The sequence below is a fragment of the Dasypus novemcinctus genome, chromosome 5 (genome assembly GCF_030445035.2).
Source record: "Dasypus novemcinctus isolate mDasNov1 chromosome 5, mDasNov1.1.hap2, whole genome shotgun sequence".
In the NCBI taxonomy this organism is placed as follows: Eukaryota; Metazoa; Chordata; class Mammalia; order Cingulata; family Dasypodidae; genus Dasypus; species Dasypus novemcinctus.
This window is the reverse complement of record NC_080677.1, coordinates 24,432,992-24,451,966: the sequence shown is the minus strand read 5'-3', so window position 1 is coordinate 24,451,966 and position 18,975 is coordinate 24,432,992. Positions and strand designations below refer to the sequence as shown.

The 18,975-nt window shown below is 44.3% G+C and overlaps 1 protein-coding gene across 1 annotated transcript in view; it reads left to right on the top strand.

Annotated features, from left to right (window-relative positions):
* The window catches only part of NPSR1 (neuropeptide S receptor 1), a 184,458-nt gene extending 165,738 nt beyond the window's left edge, over positions 1-18,720 (top strand). Inside the window, exons 7-9 of the mRNA XM_058298040.2 lie at positions 13,042-13,128; positions 17,565-17,745; positions 18,630-18,720. Coding sequence (XP_058154023.1) covers positions 13,042-13,128; positions 17,565-17,745; positions 18,630-18,720 — 359 coding nt within the window. The remainder of the gene's footprint in view (positions 1-13,041; positions 13,129-17,564; positions 17,746-18,629) is intronic.
* Positions 18,721-18,975: the final 255 nt, after the last annotated feature.

The following is an 18,975-nucleotide window of genomic DNA, read 5'->3' as shown; positions in this document are numbered from 1 at the left end:
TCTCCACTTGGCCTCCCAGGAAACTGGGAGAAGGAACCAGGGGCTTTGAGCCTGGCCAAGCCCTGTCAGCAAAGAGTCACTACACCTCTCAGGTATGGCAGAGAAGCAACCTGGAGGTCACTGGGATAAAAAGAGAGGACTGCACTCAGAAGACGTCACCCATTCAGCAAAACACAACAATAGACTTTTCTCTTTGGCTTGAATTTAAAGGTGGGTAAAAGTGCCATGTGTCCACAGAGCACTCCCAGACTCTAGGCTGGTCAAGGCCATGGGCCATGCTTTCCCCATAGCCTCTACACACTAACTCACACCAGAACAAACCAGAAATCACCCACTGCTCCCCTTCCCAAAATTCAATTTCAGGGATCCTGAATGCAGAGCACGTCCTACGCAACAGGCACTGAGACATGGAGACCTACGCTCCTAAAGAGAGAAGAAAGGGCTCCTGGGGTCTCGTTGCTGTGACTAGCTCTGTAGGAGGAGGAGCTAGAGCTGCTCAGGTTCCACACCTCCTCCCATTCCTTCTACACCCACACACCCCTCAGGCCCACACATGCAAAACTGTACACATCCGTACACCTGTACACACCCAACCCTACATAGAACTATGGACACCGCACATCCACACACCCATACTTGCATATATACATTTACACACACACTTGCAGCACATACCCACACCCACATGTACTCACACGTGGGTGGCAAGGTATATCACAAAGGGCAAGGTCTCTTGTCCAGATGGTCCACCAAGAGCTGTGCCACTGAGCGAAGTCACAGCGCCTGGGCACAGGGAATGACAGGGAGGGGAAAGACTAGATAGATCTGCTCTAAGTCGTTCTCTTTTCTTCCCATTTGGCTGAATCCTTTTATTGGACCAAGACCAATTTGTCTCTTCCTCACTCTTGAAGCTGCTTATGTTAGTGTGACTGTGAGAAAGCGAAGGGGATTCACCAATATAATTGAGCATTAATAGCCTGTCTTTTTCCCTAGAAGAATTAGTAGAGATTTATAAGACTCAGTGTCTTCATCTGAATTCAGTTCAGTCCTGCAGTGTCCCCACTGCCCGCAAGGAAAAGACACCAGGAGCACCAGATGAATAAACAGCACAGTCCCTGGCGCCCTGGATCCCAGCCCTGGCTGCACGACAGAACTGCCTGTGGAGCTTTTAAAACACACCGGTACCCGGCACCGCCTCTCAGAGCTTCTGATTCATTCCGTCTGAAGCAGGGTTTAGGCATCGTTATTTTGGGAAAGCTCCTCAGGTGGTTTTAATGTGTAGCCAGGTTGTCAAACAACCTGTGATTCAGTGGAAGACACAAATGCAAAGGCAGCTGACTTCCAAACCAAGGAAAAGTGTCATCCCAGAAGTGTGCACAGGCTGCCCTGAGACTCTCAACCCCTGAAAAACGTGCATTCAGCACGGGGCTCATCTGTCTCCACACAGGTCCTTGGCCTCTCCCTCGTTCTGGTCCAGTTTCTACTCCCTGCCTTTTCTAGAAGAGCAAAAGTGACCAGAGAGGATAAATGCAAAGGCCTTTCTTTTCTTCATTGTGAGTAGCTCTGGCCAAAGTCAGAACATTTGTCTGAAAATATATATAAAGGATGAATGAGGATGGCTTTCCTCTATCAGATATCAAATAAGTACATTAAATACTATAATCATTGAGATAGGGTCCCAGTGTCAGAGAAGTACACAAACAGGTAAATAGAACAGAACAGGAAATTTAAAAGGAACCAAGGGAATTTAATGTATGCCGAAGTTTCTCAAAATTGATAGGGAAACAGGGACTTGCCAAAACTTAATGTGGAGAAAACTACCTACTATTTGGTTAGATTCCTACCTCATATGCTCTAAGGAAATAGGCTCCTGATTACAGGTTTAAAAGATCTAAGGGGGAAACAGACTTTGGCCCAGTGGTTAGGGCGTCCGTCTACCACATGGGAGGTCCGCGGTTCAAGCCCCGGGCCTCCTTGACCCGTGTGCAGCTGGCCCATGCGCAGTGCTGATGCGCGCAAGGAGTGACCTGCCACACAGGGGTGTGCCCCGCGTAGAGGAGTCCCACGCGCAAGGAGTGTACCCATAAGGAGAGCCGCCCAGCGTGAAAGAAAGTGCAGCCTGCCCAGGAATGGCACCGCCCACACTTCCCGTGCAGCTGACGACAACAGAAGCAGACAAAGAAACAAGAAACAAGTTGCAGCAAAAAGACACAGAAAACAGACAACCGGGGGAGGGGAGGGGAATTAAATAAATAAAAATAAATCTTTTAAAAAAAAAAGAGAGATCAAAGGAAGGGAGGGAGGGAGAAAGGAGGGAGAGAGGATGGAAAGAAAGGAGGAAGGCAAGGAAGAAAGAAAGGGGGGACAAAGAAGGAAAGGGTAGAGAAAGAGAGAAAGAAAAGGAAATAAAAGAATCTTTGTTTATAATCAGAAAAAATCAGAAAAGGTCTTAATATCCTACAGTGAGGGACTGAGTGTAATAACTATATAGCCATACAATGGAATATTACAGCATCTGAAAAGTATTGCATGAAGTGTACTTACTGTCATAGAAAAATGTCCACGTGTCAAGTTAAAAAGGAGAAAACAGTTATCACTTTTAAAAATATGTGTATATCCCTTTATATGTAGTAAAATATGTATGTATTCTATATATATATATGAAATATATAGAGACAGATGGTAGGTAGGTAGATATAGAGATACATATAGAGAGAGAGATGATAGAGATGGAGATAGGGAGATATAGAGATAGATATAGATAGATTTTGGAAAAATGTCAAGGACAGACAGTAACTGTTACAGTGGTTACCTCTGAGTGGTAGAATCAATGTGATTTTACATTCTTTTGATGATCTCTGTTTTCTATTTTCTTTAATTACATTAGTTTTATTATACGAAACAATAGTCATATAATAAAATATATTATTTAGCCTGCATAAACAGTAATTATTAAAATCATTAATTAAGCCCTCCACCACCAGCCCACTACCACCACCAAAGTGCATTTTCTTTTTTTTTTTTAAGGTAGCTTTTTCTTTTTTTTAAAGATTCATTTATTTATTTATTTCTCTCCCCTCCCCGCCCACCCCGGTTGTCTATTTTCTGTGTCTATTTGCTGCATCTTCTCTGTCTGCTTCTGTTGTAAGTGGCATGGGAATCCGTGTTTCTTTTTGTTGCATCATCTTGTTGTGTCAGTTCTCCATGTGTGTGGGACCATTCCTGGGCAGGCTGCACTCTCTTTCACACTGGGCGGCTCTCCTTACAGGGCACACTCCCTGCGCGTGGGGCTCCCCCACACAGGGACACCCCTGCGTGGCAGGGCACTCCTTGCCCGCATCAGCATTGTGCATGGGCCAGCTGCACACAGGTCAAGGAGGCCCAGGATTTGAACTGTGGACCTCCCATGTGGTAGACAGACACCCCAACCACTGGGTCAAGTCCACCACCCCAAAGTGCATTTTCAAGGTATTTCTCTGTGTAAACTTCATGCTTGAACCCTGAGAGGCCCCCAAGAAATATAGATTTCTTGAACTTGTGAATCCTTAAATCTCTGCAAGTTAAAAACTTAATGCTCAGTGAATGGGTGATCACCAAGGTCAGCTATGTCCTGATATAAGGGTAGGATGGTGATAGGTACACAAGCTATGCGGAAGCACCAGAAGCTGATACGAGGGCTATGACAGGCACTTCTGCCTGCCCTCAGCTGTCTCCCCACTGAGACTTCACGATGCCTGAAAGTCACATCAAGGGAGTGGGTCCTTTTCATTAAGACCTTGACTCTGGGAGGGCCCAGGAGAAGTACCTGTGTTACGTGGACTAGGGAATATGCAATACACAGGCATAAACCGACTAAGTGGGTTGTCACTTAGCAGAGTACACAAGCCTGGACAGTGGTGGGCAGGCCATGTGATGGGACCAGAGGGTTTAGGAAGGTCCAGAGCTTAGGGCAGTCAGGAAAAAGGAAAAAAAAAAAAAAGTCATTGACTGGGACAGAGAAGACAGAGGGACAGACAGAGCATCTAGAGTCAGGTACTTCACCAGGCCCTTTCCACATGCTCACTCCTTTGATCCTTATAACAACCCTGCAAGGTGGTATATTTTCCATCTTTTACAAATGGGAGATCAGCTCTAGGGTTAAGCAATTTGCATACATTTCCATGGGAACCACACTGTACAATCAGGATTCTAAATGCACATCTGTTTGGCTAGAGAGCCCATTTTACTCCCTAAATCAACTGCCTCCCAGAAGGAAGGCATTAAAGAGTGATGGGTGACTGAAAGAAGGGCTTAAAGTGAAACAAATTTTTTTCTAAGTTAAAAATCCAAACTGAGTGTTTGTGGCTTGGCCTCCATTCCCACTAGAGCACCCCCCTCTGGAGTGCTATTCTGGCCTCGTTTCCTGATATGTTTTGTTTCGATGGACTTAAAACCTAAAAGGTGGCTCAATACTCGTAGGTACGGGTGCAGTTTTGTTTCGGCAGGCTGAGGGCTTCCTGAACTTAAAGATTTCAGTCAGACTGGCTTAAACCCTGCCCTCCAGAGGTTGTGCTCTCCACCCTGCCCTGTCCCTCGGAGCTCTCTCGCCCTCACTAGCTCTCCCAGCTCTCTGTGCCCGCCACTCCAAATCCACCTAGCCGTGAACCCCACCCTACTTCTCTTGATTTCACCAAATGCCACTCATGAATGAGCAGGGCCGGTGTTGCTGGAGGTTTGGGGTGATAGAAGGGCTTCAGACACCTCTGACGTCCACATTCTGTCACCCACCACAGGAGGCATCACCCGTCTTCCTTTCCCAGAAGGCCTTTCACCCCTGTAGTTGTACCCATCTCTCTCCAGAGGTCCCCATAGCTCCCTGCTACGACATTTTCCAATCCCCACTCTCTCGGGCTCTCCTGGCTTCCAATCTCTGTATACATTTATCCCCTCCCTAAAGGTAGAAATGACTATAGTCAGTGTTTATTCTTTAAGACAACTGTAGATCTCCATTATAACCATTTTTTTACTTTCCATAACTTTCCATCACCATCAGGGTTTTCTTCTGGAATGAGGAGCAGCTGGTATTCTCAAAATCCCATTCATTGTCCACATCTTACTCATAAATAGAACTCAATTTTCTATCCGTCATTGCAGCCCAGCAGCTCTGAACTTGGCTGGTAAATAGGATCTCCAGTGGCATTAGCATGCCAAGATTATTGCTCATAAACAAGAGGACATTAGCAACGATTAGTGTGAACAGGAACTCATGTTGTAAACACTGGCTGCAAAATTCAAGCCATCCTTGGTTTGCGAATTACTATTCTTGCTGACAAATGTCTCTCTTCCTCCCACTCAAAGGCTGCCAGAAAGGAAAAAAATGTTAAACAAATATCTAAAGGCTTTCCCACAGGCAGGTGTGGAGAGCAAAAAGTAGTGGAAAGGGGGTTTCTGATTTTGTACATTATCTTCCTAAATGAGCAGGGTCTTGATGTCCATGGGTATCTACTCACATAAGATAGAACATTTCTGCTTGAGACTTAGGGAGCACACGGGATAGACAAAGTCTGACATATCTGGATGCCACTGTGTCTGGCATTATAGCTTGAGAGACATGATGTGGTCCATGCTGTATCCAAACTGCAAGTTTCAAAAGAATTGGGTAGAGGAAAAAAGCTTCGACTTTGCATTAGAAACTGGGTTAAGTCCTATTCAGTTTCTAGCTAAATTATTTAAGATAAACCAATCAACCACTCTCAGTACCATTTCCTCATCAGTAAATATGGAAATGAAAATGCCATTTACATGTTTGTTATAAAATAGTTACATGTGGATGCATATGTCATTTTTATTTGGCAAAATCATAACGTTTGAGAATCAACTGATATTTATTAGGTGCCTTCTGTGTGCCAGGTACTAACCAATGTTATTTTTGTTGAATACTCAAATGTATAAATTTAATATTTTTAATACTATGTCAGTGGTTATGTTTATTTTTTTTGGTCATCCTTGGTGTCCTGAGTTGAACGAGTATAAAGACTCCTTTGTAAGGTTTACTCTTTTGTTTTCCCCTTAAGATCGAACAATTTAATTTAAAAATTGCTCATCACACTAAATCCTCAAATATAAGTAATTTATTCAATAGTGAAAAAAAAAAAAGAAAGAAAATGCCTGTCTTTATAAATAGCTACATTTGACAAAAGACATGTAGGAGCTTTATGGAAAAAAGCATAAAACTGTATTTTAAAATGTTCAAGAAAACACGGATAAATGAAGACCATATCATGCCCATGAATAAGAAGATTCAGTTTCATAAAGATGTAATTTCTCTCCAAACTAGCCTATGGATTAGTATAGCTCTAATCAAAACTGAAACAAGAATTTTTATTGAGCTTGACAAGCTGATTTTAAAATGCATATGGGAAAGTAAAGAGCCAAGAATAGCCAAAACACTCCTGGAGATGGATAACAAGATTTGCTGTACCAAAGATTCAGATTTGTCATAAACTCAGAATGATCAATAGAGTGTGGTATTGGCACACTAAAATAGACAAATAGAAAAACAGAGCAGATAGAGAGTCATCAGTCAGACTTACACATATATGGAAACTTGATATGTGAGAGAAAACCATGGGGAAAGAAGTGAAATTAGATCTGAAGCTCAATCCAAAGGCAAAAAATAAATCCCAGAGGAACTAAAGATTTAAATGCGAAAGATAAGATTTTTTAAAACTTTTAAAAGAAAATGTAGGGTGATATTTTTAACATTGGAAAGGGTTTCTCAAACAAGATACGAGATACAGAAAAACAAAAGAAGATAATTATTTTACTGGTAGCATTAAAATTATATGAAGTAAAAAGCCAAGACACAAAGCAGGAGAAGCTCTTTGTGACACATTTAACTGGAAAGAGATTAGCATCCAGAATATATGGACTTCTAAAGGTCAATAAGAATAGGATTTTTTTTTTTCAAATGGGCAAGATACAAATAGACATTCTACAGAATGAGAAACAGTTCTGGCCAATTTATCATAGAAAAAGATCCTCAACCTTATTAATGATCTGGAAAATGCATATTTAAGCCTCTACCACCAAGATTAGTGAAAATTTTAAAGTCTGATAGTTCTAAGTGTTGGCAGAGCTCACAGTTTCTTTGGCAATATAAACCCCTCAAAAACTTAGCAGGCTGTAACCTATTTGCTTCCAGTCAGTTTCATGTTCTACTAACCATTTTCAAAAATTCTTATTATAATTCTCAGGTCTGACTTGTTTTTCTTCCTCACCCCATGGCCAGCCCTCAATGTAATGGCACCTAGCTTGACATCATCTGAAACAATAGATGTGAGGCCACATCCTTTGCCTCAGGGATGAGTCTTAATGGGCCTTTGCTGCTCAAAACCTCTCAGTTTTATAGTTTATGTTTGGGGACATTGGCATAGGACCTGTGCAGTCACAAGGGACCCTCACTTAGAATGGCTGCACGTTTGGTTTAATGCTCTGCTGTCACTATTGAAATTCTTCATAATTTTGAACAAGGGCCCACACATTTTCATTTTGCCCTCGACTCTGCAAACCACATAGCTGGACTTGTTGGGGACTGGAAGACCACAGCTCTATAAGACTTGACAAGATCATACATTTTGTAACTATCTCTACTATCTTTCATTTTTGTTCATAAGCCAACCAGCTTTTGCTTGAACACATTTCTTTCTTCTAGTACCTTGCTAAACAGCTGACAGCAATCAACACACATTATAAACATTCTGTTTTCCAGCCTTGTTCCCTGAGCTCCAGGCTAGGTAGTCACACAGTCTGCCTCCTGGACCCCAAATGTGACATTCCTAACGAATGAATCTCCACTTTCTCAGCTTCCAACACCAGCTTCCTTGTCCCCTGCTCCTGCCCACTATGTCAATCCCACATGTTTTAGGTTTTTATTATGACAGCATTGCACATCTGGCACCTATTCTGCTTGTTACAGAAACATTAGCAGTGGTAACAGATAATCCCCCAAATCTCAATTCTCTTAATAAAATAGTTTATTTCTCACTCAGCTCAATTCCAATTGGCTAATTGGTCTCCCTCGGCATCAATGTCTAGCAGGCAGGAGTGTGGCAGGGAGAGGTAGTAGAGGATTGCTCAGGTGGTTTGTCTGGGCCAGGCCTGGAAACAGTATACACTGATCCTTCCCATGTGCCCTTAGTCAGAACTTAATCACATGACCACAACTTGCTGAAAGGGAGACTGGGAAATGTACTACAGCTCCATGCCCAGAAGGACAAGGAACAAGTTTAATGGACAGCTAGCCAGTCTCTACCAGTTATTTTGGGCCTGACAGGGTTCCGTTGCAGCCCACCTTAGAAGCTGAGGAGCTGAGAACCAGAAAAGACCACCTAGGTGATCTTTCCTGTTATTGACCTGTGACCACAGCTTTGCTAGGGGCTCAAAACCTCCTGAAAAGAGAACTAAAAGTGTCTTCACATCAAATATTCAGAGACATGCAGGCATGTAGAACTGGAGGGTGGGATGGGGCATACCTCTCAGGGTACAATCAGGGGTAATAGGTTCTCAGAGAGAGAGAAACATCAGGGAGAAGATGGAGTAGAGCAAATCAGCAGGAGGGCCTGAAGGTCGAATGGTTCTGGGTCACTTAAGAGCAAGTTCTGGGTGGCAGTTGGTGAAATCAAGAAAAATGAGGAGAGGCTCTTGGCTAGTTGGACTTGGAGTGGAGGGGAGAAAGCAGCTGGGTCACTGAAGAGCACAGCGTTCCAATTTAACCACCCTAAGTAGCACTTGCAGGATCTAGGGAAGGAAAATCTGCCAGTAAAGCTAAAGAAGCAGAAAAATCTGGGGGCTTAAGCCACTCAGCTGCAGGTCTTGCAACAGACAGCACAGGAGGGGAAGCCATTTCCTTACTGCCTCGCAGAAGAACTTTGAGGGCAGGTATCTGTGGGGCAGAGCAGGCGTACTGTACAATCCGCAGCCCAGGGACAGAACTGAGGTCTCAGAGGTGGAGCAGTAGAACAAAGCACCAGGAGGAGTGAAGGGAACTCCCAGTTAGAATTAAGCTTAGAATTAAGTGTGCTGGCAGGGCAGAGGCCCGTCCCACCAGGTTTCCTCATGAGGTGGTTAGGGAACCTGAGTGGGAGGGGCCTGGGGCTCCCCAGGGCAGTGGCAGTGACCCATGGACCGACTGGAACAGAGCAGGGCACCTGCAGAGGCTTAGGCAGTGACCCCAGCTCATCCAGGAACAGCCTGAGACACCCTCTTGGGTCTGCCAGAAAAACTAGAGGGCCAAAAACTCCTAGGAAGGAAACAGCCAAAGTCCCGTAGCTAAGGAGGTCTAATGAGGGACAAAAGGTTCAACTGATGAGTTCTGGGGTCATTCAGGTTGTATTTGTAAATAAAGAGGCCGTCACTGCCATTTAGGCTTCCTTGTTTCCAAGCAAATTACCTGCACACATGATAAGTCCACAGATGGATGCCTCAGAGAAATAAATTCCTCCTCCTTTTAAAATCCCAAGCCAGCGTTGTTCCCCACCGCCAACTGCTCAGCCCATCTGAAGAAGGGGATCCCCACTGCTCTCTAAGGGGCCTGGAAGCCTTGGAAAGATGAGGAGCAGAAATTGGCCATTTGGAGATGAAATTTCCTGCATGGGTCCTCATCAAGGATGTACCCTTGAGCTAAAGCTGCACAAGACAGCATGCTGCTTCCAGTCTCAAATCTAATGGACCTGCCGCCTCGAAGCTACCCAACCTATTAATGCACAGTGACGGCGGAATATAACTGCTTTTCACTCCGGCTCAGTGCCATGGCTTGAGTAGAAATAATCCTTTTATCTCCCAATAAAGGAGAGTTACTGGCATGTAGCTCAGCTCTCTTTGAAGAGCCATCTTTAGAAATGGGAGGTTTTGCATTTCCTGGAGTGGTCAGATTTAAGACGCTTCTCACTGATCTCATTGGGAGATGAGAGGGCAGGTAGTTGATTATACTGTCACCCAGTTGCCCTATGGAAAGAACTGCCAGTTTCCATTTTAAACAGGTTTCAGAGCACAAATGCCCTTCTCAAGGATTTTCCTGAAAGATCAACCGAGTCTTCAGAGCCTCACTGTTGAGGGGCAAGCTGTTACCTAGGACACTTCGAAAGAATATAATTTGGTCTATCTTCTTTACGTGTTCCCCTCCCCCACAAGATGGATAGAATCGCACCCTTACAATTTATTGATGTATGTGATTCCTATGCCAGTAACAGCATTGCATAATAATGATCTAATGTAGCAATACTTCTGTACATTTCCATAAAGGGAGCTCGTATTCTCATGAAATAGTAGTAAAACCTCAATTATCCCAACTAATAAGACAATTGACATTCCCAGCATGGGACTTGGTACCTTGAATACACTATTTCAGCTTAATCCCCTTCATAACATATTTCAATGGGGAAACTGAGGTGGCTGATAATTTCCGGCAATTTACCTAAGATTGCACAGCTAGTAATTGGTAAAAGTGGAGGGTGAAATCAGGACCCATCCTGACACCTGTGTCCTTACCAAGATACCACCCTGGGAATCAGGGTTTCTCACTCTTGGCACCATTGACGTTTGAGACAGGATAATTCTTTGTTGTGTGGGGGTTATCGTGTGTACTGAAGGATGTTTCCCAGCATCCCCGGCCTCTGCCCACTTGATGCAGCAGCACCCCTCACTGTGACAGCCAAAATTGTCTCCAGACACTACCACAAACCCCTAGCAGCAAAATCGCTCCCAGATAGGAACCACTGCTGTAAATGCTTCTGAAGTGTTTGCTTCCTTACCACATGGGTTTTGTGAGTCCATGAAAAGCACAGAATAAAACGCCTAATAGTGCCTAAGAATGGCCTTATGGGGGTATACATTAAGAAATGCAAATAAATTATAATTAGCATTTCATTTCATTGCACTTAAAATGTCCCCAGTACCTGTCTTCCGATTAACAGTTGGTCCTTTCCAATGAGTAAAAGTTCACACTGCACAAATGCTCAAAAGCTTCAGTAGCCTGAGGCTGCACAGTCTCCCCACAGAGACACTTGAGGTCTGCCCAGTTTGGCCTCAGCTCTTCCCACCCCCAAATCCAGGCACTTTCAGACAGAAGCTAAAAGAAACTCGCTGTGGTCCAAACACTTCCCACAGCTTCTTGTTTCTATGTTTGGCTGAGGATATTTCCTCTGCTTAACATGTCTGCCCAATCCCACACCCATACCTCCACCTACGCCTTTTGGAATTCTACCCGCCATTCAAAGTGTAGTTGATGACCTCTGCATTTCCCGTGAAGCCTCCCCAGATATAGTGGTAGGGTGATTGCTCTCTTCTCTGCTCTCTTCTCAGCCTGCTTTGGGCAGACTGTGTGACCTTTCCTGCTAGGCTGAAATTTCCTAGAGAACAGGAACTCTATTTTAGCCGTTTTGTTCAATCCCTATCACCTAGTAGATGGTCTATGCTTGTTGCATTGAACTGTATTGGGCTGGAGATTGGATAATACAAATAGTGCAAAGGTAAGATTCACACCAATTTCCACGGGAATTAAAATTCCAAACATGATATCCAGCAATGTGGTGAGCACAACTGAGAATAGCATTTGGCCTCTCTCGTGTACACAGGACTCAGGTGCCTGGATGGGCCTCTGACCAGGGCATGTGGAGCCCAATCACATGTACCCAGCGGAGAGGGTGCAAGGGACCGGAATCCTGCCTGAATGAGCTTCCCAGGGCTTCTGTAACGAAGCATCACGCACTGGGCAGCTTAAAACAACAGAAAGTATTGTCTCTCGGCTCTGGAGACCAGAAGTCAGAAATGAAGATGTCCTCAAGGCCACGTGCCCTCTGAACCTATCAGGGAGGAGCCTTCCTTGCCTCTTCCCAGATTCTGGTGTTTGCTGGCAATCCTTCACCTTCCTTGGCCTTCCTTGGCCTATAGATGTATTCACTACAATCTTGTGTCTGTGCCCAAATTTCCTCTCCTTATACTAGTCATATAAAATAGGGCTCACCCTTAGCTGGTTTGGCCTCATCTTAAGTAATCATTCTTCAAAAACCCCATTTCCAAATAAGTTCACATTCACAGGACCAGGGGTTACCACTTGAACAGTCTGGGGGGTAGGGGGCACGATTCAACCTGTAATACTGCCCATGCTCCTTACTCACCTCCCCCAAGTATGCTCTCTGGGACAGGGCTGCATCCATCTACAGGCAGGTTAATTTCACTCCTTTTCACAAAGGTGCCATATGGGCTGGCAGAAGCCCTGGACTTTAAAAATCTATTTCACAGAGTCAAGTCACCCTGCATCCAACATTTCCATCCCCAAATTCACCATTTAGCCACTCCTTTAACTAAATGCTCTTACGCTGAATTCTCCCCATCCTAATCAACATTGGCTTCAGTACTACTTCTTGACGAGCGAGAAGTGTTTGTGAATTCACTTAACAAATATTTATTAATCATGGTACAGGACTGAAGAAAGCAAAGTCCCTGAAATAGTCTCGATTTACCCCTCAGCTGTTCACCATCAGATGACAGCACTCATATGACTAAAGCTATATCCAGGCTTCAATTTGGGAAGTTATTTGGAAATCCCTGACTTGAGCTTTTGTTGAGAGTGGAATTTCTGAGTTATATGAATGAGTCTGTCCGAAATTCCATTTTAGGAAAATGATTTTGTCCTGGTTGATGGGGCAGATGAGTGTCTCAGCATAGAGTTGGTCTCAGAGACCAGCCCTCCACGGAGCAGGTCTCGCTCCCTGCAATCACATGGTCTAATTCTAGCTTCAACCTGAATTGAGAGAGTCTGGATATACCGTAGCATTTGCATCTTATGGTAAGTCGTGAATTAAGAGCAGCTTCTGGAACCCAGCCCAGAGCCACCTTCATCCCCAAAGTGTCCAAGGAGGGCCTCCTGGGAAATAGGTAAGCAGGATATATGGGGCCCAGTCCATATGATAGCATTGGATCTAACTGTTGATGTTTCCATTGGCAGAAACAGAAACTACATTTTGAGCACTTCATTTTACCATTCCCCTTTTGTATCTACAGGTGGAAAACTGTGCACCAGCTACAACCGAGGGCTCATCTCAAAGGCAAAAATCAAGGCCATCAAATATAGCGTTGTCATCGTCCTTGGTAAGCAATGTCCCACTTTGTGTTGCAGAATTGTGTAAACCTTCCAAGCAGAGGTGCATCTGGGACCTGGTGGAGGAAAGTCCACACAACAAAGGAATTTGTCTACAGGCACTTCTATCCATGTTTGAATAGAAAAAGAATGTGCTGAGCTCACCATTCCAACTGCGGCTTCTTCAAAGGACAATATTTGCTTCCTAATCCCTCTCCTTGTGCATATAGTTGTCTACCAAGACCATGAGTGAATAATTTGGAAAAAATCTGATTAGAGCATAATTAGCTGAAACTGATGTTCATGTCATGTAGTAGATCAGTTTTTACCAGGTTTCCAAGGGAAACAAATGACAGGAGGTATCTGTAAATAGTGTGAGATTTTATAAAAAATTTTCACATGACTGTTGGGATGCACAAGTCCAAATTCTGCAGGCAGGCTGCAAACAAGGGGCTCCGATGAAGGTCCTTGATGAGTTCCCAGGAGACGTTGGCTGTCTGAAGTTGAGCTAGAAATATTCTCTGAATGCTGAAATCACTTCCTCTTTTAAGGAATTCAACTGATTGGACTGCCCTCACTCATTGCTGATGGCAATTTCCTTGGCTGATGCAGATGGAATCAGCCATCTATGCAATAACCTCACTGATGACTAAAATCCATAAATGTCCTTGTGCTACAATTAGCCCAGTGCTTGCTTGACCAAACAATGGCACAATTATCGGGCTGAGTTCACGCATTAGCCTAACCATCACAAAGACATACTCTCCTCCAGGATAACGTTCACAAGCAAAGGGAAGCTAGAGTAGCATTCCATTTCTTTTGAAAATTTAATTTCAGGGTCACTACAAATTCCTCCCTAATGGCCACCTTATCTCCTGTCTTCTGTTCTTTCCCTTTCTCTCTATCCTCAAAACCCGTGATGTCACCTCATTTCTTAAATAAATATTTCTAGAACTCCTAATATGTGCCAGATTGGTGTGTGTTGTTGTTCTCAAACCTTCAAATCTTCCTCTCTCCTAGATACTCTTAGCTAATGACCTACTGCTTATTTCACTAAGAAAATTCAAATAATCAGAATAGAGCTTCCTCATTCTCTTACCTCCACAGCTTCCTACCTGCCTGCATCTCTACCATACACCCTGGCTTTTCTCCTATTCCTGTGGATAAACTGTCTCTGCTTCCATCTAGTCCCAGTCTGTTCATTGGAGACCCAGATCCCATTCCTTCTTGCCCTTTACTCCTCCAATTATTTTCCTCTTTACTGGGTTATACACACACAAGCATATTGTAACACCTCCTTCAATGGGTCTCTCCAATGACTGCCCCACTTCACCGCTCTGTTTGGTAGCACAACTGCTTAAGAAAGTCAAACATATCCTGTCTCCACCTTTCACCTTCATTCTTTCTGCAATCTTTCAATCAGCTCTTTCCTATTACTCCGGTGAAGTCACTCTTATCAAGGTCACCAACATTTCTAAAATGCCAAATGTCTATTGTCAATCTTCATCTTACTTGACTTCTCGAGATTAATCCCTCCTTCTTGAAACATGTTTCCTGCTTAGAAGTGAAATATATGATTGCTACCTGACATCTCTACATATATTTCTAAGAAGCTCATCACACTCAGCATGTCCAAAACAGAAGTCTTGGCATGCTCTCCCATGCTCTGCAAAAGAACTCTTCTCCATTTCCCCTATCTCAGTAAATGACACCATCTTTCACCCAGAGCTCTAGCCAAACACCTGAGTCATCTGTCACAATTCTGTTTCTCTCATACCCCTCATCAGTCCATCAGCAAGGCCTGGAAACCCCACCTTCAAAAGAGATCCCCAACCCAGCCCCTTCTCTCCATCAATGCTATTACCTCCCTCATCAAAGCTTCCACAAAGTTCTGCCCAGAAAACTGCAATTTGTCTTTTTTCTTCTCTTATTCATTATTCTCTACAAAGCCACCAGAGCCATCTTTCACAAATGTAGATTGGATAGTGTTACTCCCCTGCAAACTCACCTAAGGCTACCTGTTATGTTGGGAGTAAAATCCCACTCTTTCCCAACAATGCCCCCTCCTGTGGAAGGCCTCTCTGATGAGTCTTTTAAAATAGCCCTCCTCTAGTCATTAGCTTGCCTTATTTTTCTTCCTAATTCCTACTTGTACCTGACATTATAGGGCCAACATTGATTTGCTTATTGTCTGTCTTCCCCGCTAGAATCATAAATTCATGAAGGTAGCAACTTTGTCTTTTATGTTCCTCATAGTGTCCCCAAGGTCTAGAATTGGCTCCCCGATATACCGGGTGCTCAATTAATGTTTGTCAAATGAAGGAATGAATGAGATAGTACAAGAAGGAAAGGGATTTGTGCTATTTTCTTTTCATCTAGCTCAAATAGCACCCTTCCCTGCTCTTCTTGCAGCTCTTGAGAGCTCCAAGAAAGCATATCTCTCACTTTAGCTGCATGTTAAATCACCGAAACAGTCAGTCTCACCTCTCAAAAATGCCAACTGTAAAATGCCAAACAGACAACATGCAGCATGTCTCAGCCAGTGGAATAGGTGCATAAAACAATACTTCAGGCAGAACTGAAAATAAAGCATATACAACCAACCAGGGTTCAAGACCTTTCTCAGAGCCTTCGAGGTACACCCAAGAGTCCTCTGCCCTCCCAGACAATCAGAAGCACAAATATACATTCCCTGACTGTTGACTCAGGAAAACAGGTGCTTTGACATGTGTTCCAGACCCAAAACAGTCCTTTGTAGTCAGGAGCCACATGCGCAGGCCCTGCAGGTCCTTTAAGCCAGGAAGCAGGATGTGCACGAGAGCGTCAGCCTGTGTCAATGACCCTGTCAGACCAAAACGCCCCTTTCTATGGCAAATATTTTCTAATGGCTTCATTACCATCATGAAAAAGAAATGTGTACAAAGTATTTCCTACATGCTGTACTTCTTTTTAAAAAATTCAATATTCTGTCCCAACAACAATATAAAGGAGGAATAGAAAGAAAATAATTTATTATAAAATAATCTGGATTTTTAGTATGCAAGCACTTGGGCACAGCACCACAAGAAGACCTAATGAACTTTGGATGCTTACCCCTAGACAAAGTCACAGCGGCAAATGAACCCCAATACCAGTTTCATGGAGACTTAAAGATATATAAGCAGGATTGCTGTCAGTGACTTGATTTTCTGAGCAGATAAACAAACTTTAGTAAAGTTCCAGATTAAACAAAGTAATCTTGCCTCCATTTACAAGGGAATGTCATTTCTGGAAACCTCAGTATTTCTTAAAAACATCTGGTGTTTGTGTATAAAACAATGTCAGGTTTCTAGACTTGGAGAGTTATCCACAGGGGTTTTCCCCACAGGCACGTACAGTTGGGCATTCGCAGGATGTGTGGCATATGAAATAAGTCTTTGGTGAGTGGGACTGCTGGCCCATGCAGAATGACTGGCATCCCAGCAACATCAGAACCCCACACACACACACGTAGGCACACATGCATATTTCAAGATGTCCCCCAAAAGCAGTGTTGTACCTCCCTTCCCCAGAACCATTATTCTGGGCCACGGCTGGAGGTTAACCACCCACAACCCACATAGCTCAGTGGCCTTTATTATTTGAATCGTTCCCCTTTACTGCATTGCCAAAGAGTGGGGAAAGAAACCATGTGTCAGTCAAACAATTATGGAGGCAAGTTTGCCCCTGCAGGCAGATGGCCAAGGAAGCCTGACTTCTCCCTCTCTGGTGAGAAAAGGTGTTGGGGCTTTTCTATGGGGGGAGATGATAGCGAGAGAATAGAGTACGTGTGTGTCCGTCATCTCCCCCTCGCCCAAGTGTTTATCCCTAGAGCTCCATTTCTTACTCGTTTCCTTGGAAACAAACCAAATCAGGGTATCTTCCATACTAATGTGTTGAGTGATGCTTTTTTGGAGTGGTTAACTTAGAGAAGGAAAAGAAAATTGAGGACATTGTGATTACATCTGGCTGTGCTTTGAAACATTGTGTATCACCCCTTTCCCCTAACGTACCCTCAAACCAGGACTTGTCATCTGATGACATTGCTTCCTGCTCTTCTGCCTTTTCCCCGAGAGTCTCCAAAGGCTTTTGCTGTGTTGGATGAAAGACTAAGGCCACACCCATCAATTCCCAGGCTTTCGTTAATGACGCCACAACAGCAAGAATTAGATACCTCTTTACAGACAGAAAAGAATCAGGAAATCCACTCTGTTTCAGGAATGCATCTGTGAGGTGTATGTTTGTGTGTGTTCAAGCAAACACAGTATCCACGTTAACACACACAACTGTTCTAAACACTATACCTAACCCCAATATTCCTGAGTGATCCCAGATGCCAAAGACCCTCCAAGTTGAAGCTCCAGTCAGGGCCAACTAAGTCCCCTTGGCTGTGGCCTGCTGGGGTGCTAATGGCTGTCTTCTCCCTCAGCCTTCATCTGCTGTTGGAGCCCGTACTTCCTCTTTGACATCCTGGACAACTTCAGCCTCCTTCCTGACACCAGTGAGCGCTTCTATGCCTCCGTGATCATCCAGAACCTACCGGCCTTGAACAGCGCCATCAACCCCCTCATCTACTGTGTCTTCAGCAGCTCCATCTGTTTCCCCGGCAGGTAAGGGCTGCTCTTGCCGGGTTCAGACCCATTCATCATCTCTGCGCCCAGATCTCGATGTGTGTACTCCTCATTCCCCAACGCCCCCGTGGGTTAGAGTGTTCCCATTTTAGAGAGGAGACCCTTGAGGGTCAGAGCCGCACAGCTAGTGTGATCAATACAAGCGCAGGCCTGGGCTGATGCTCTGTCTACTATGTGGTCATCACCTACAGAGGCACCTCTCCTGATCATGACATAAGGAGCTTCTGTTCAAAGCTTCTCTGTGTGAACTGACTCAATAAATACAATGCTGTAGTGATAGCAGGACAAAGGGCATTGTTCCCATTGGACAGAAAAACAAATTAAGGCTCAGGAGATTATGTGACATTATTGAGGTTATATGAGTAAGATGTGGCAGAGCTCCAACAAGACCCTTTCCTCAATCACTCACCCCTTCTGCTGCTTGTTGGTTTTTTCAGCTGTTTTCCTCCTCCACAGCGACAGGGGGTGGGTGAAGAACTGCATAGGAGACAGAATGGTAGAATTGTGTAAGGGCTGGGCTGGATACCAGTGGCCAAGTTTCAAATCATACCACTGTTGATTCATAGCTGTGTGTGAACTTGGGAAAGTTATTTAACTTCCATAAGCCTCTGTTTGCTCATCTGAAAATGCGGTTATTAGCAAGGCCTTCTTCTTGGCCAGTGACATTCTTGTCCATTGGGTTTTGATGTTGACCAGTGGGGCAGGAGGGCAGGGAGTGGTGGGGAAGGAAGGCAGGGGGTAAATTACCTAACGCAGTGTCTGATCCTTAACACACTCTCAATAACTTATCTCTTAACATTCTTACTTCATTTCCTATCAGGTCAAATTATTTTACCTCCCTATCTCATTCTGACTTTCTCTAGGGAGCAAAGATCACGGGATTCCAGAATGACTGGCCAAGAGAGAACTGAGAGACATGAGATGCAGGTTCTGGCCAAACCAGAATTCATCTAGACCCCAGGGCAGAGGCAGTACTAGGCTGAACCCCATCAGCTCTCCTGGGTCTCCACTATCAGCTTGGGCATACTGTACAGAGGCTGAGCCAACTTCTCCATCATGCTCCTGTCATCCCTTGGGGGAATGCACAAGGCAAACATCCTAATGAGTGTGTCAGCCTGCATCAGCAAGTCCTGGCCAATCTGAAGTCACCAACTATTCACTCCAACCAGGAAAGATCTCCCCTTTCCCCACCACTCCCAGCGCTCCTTT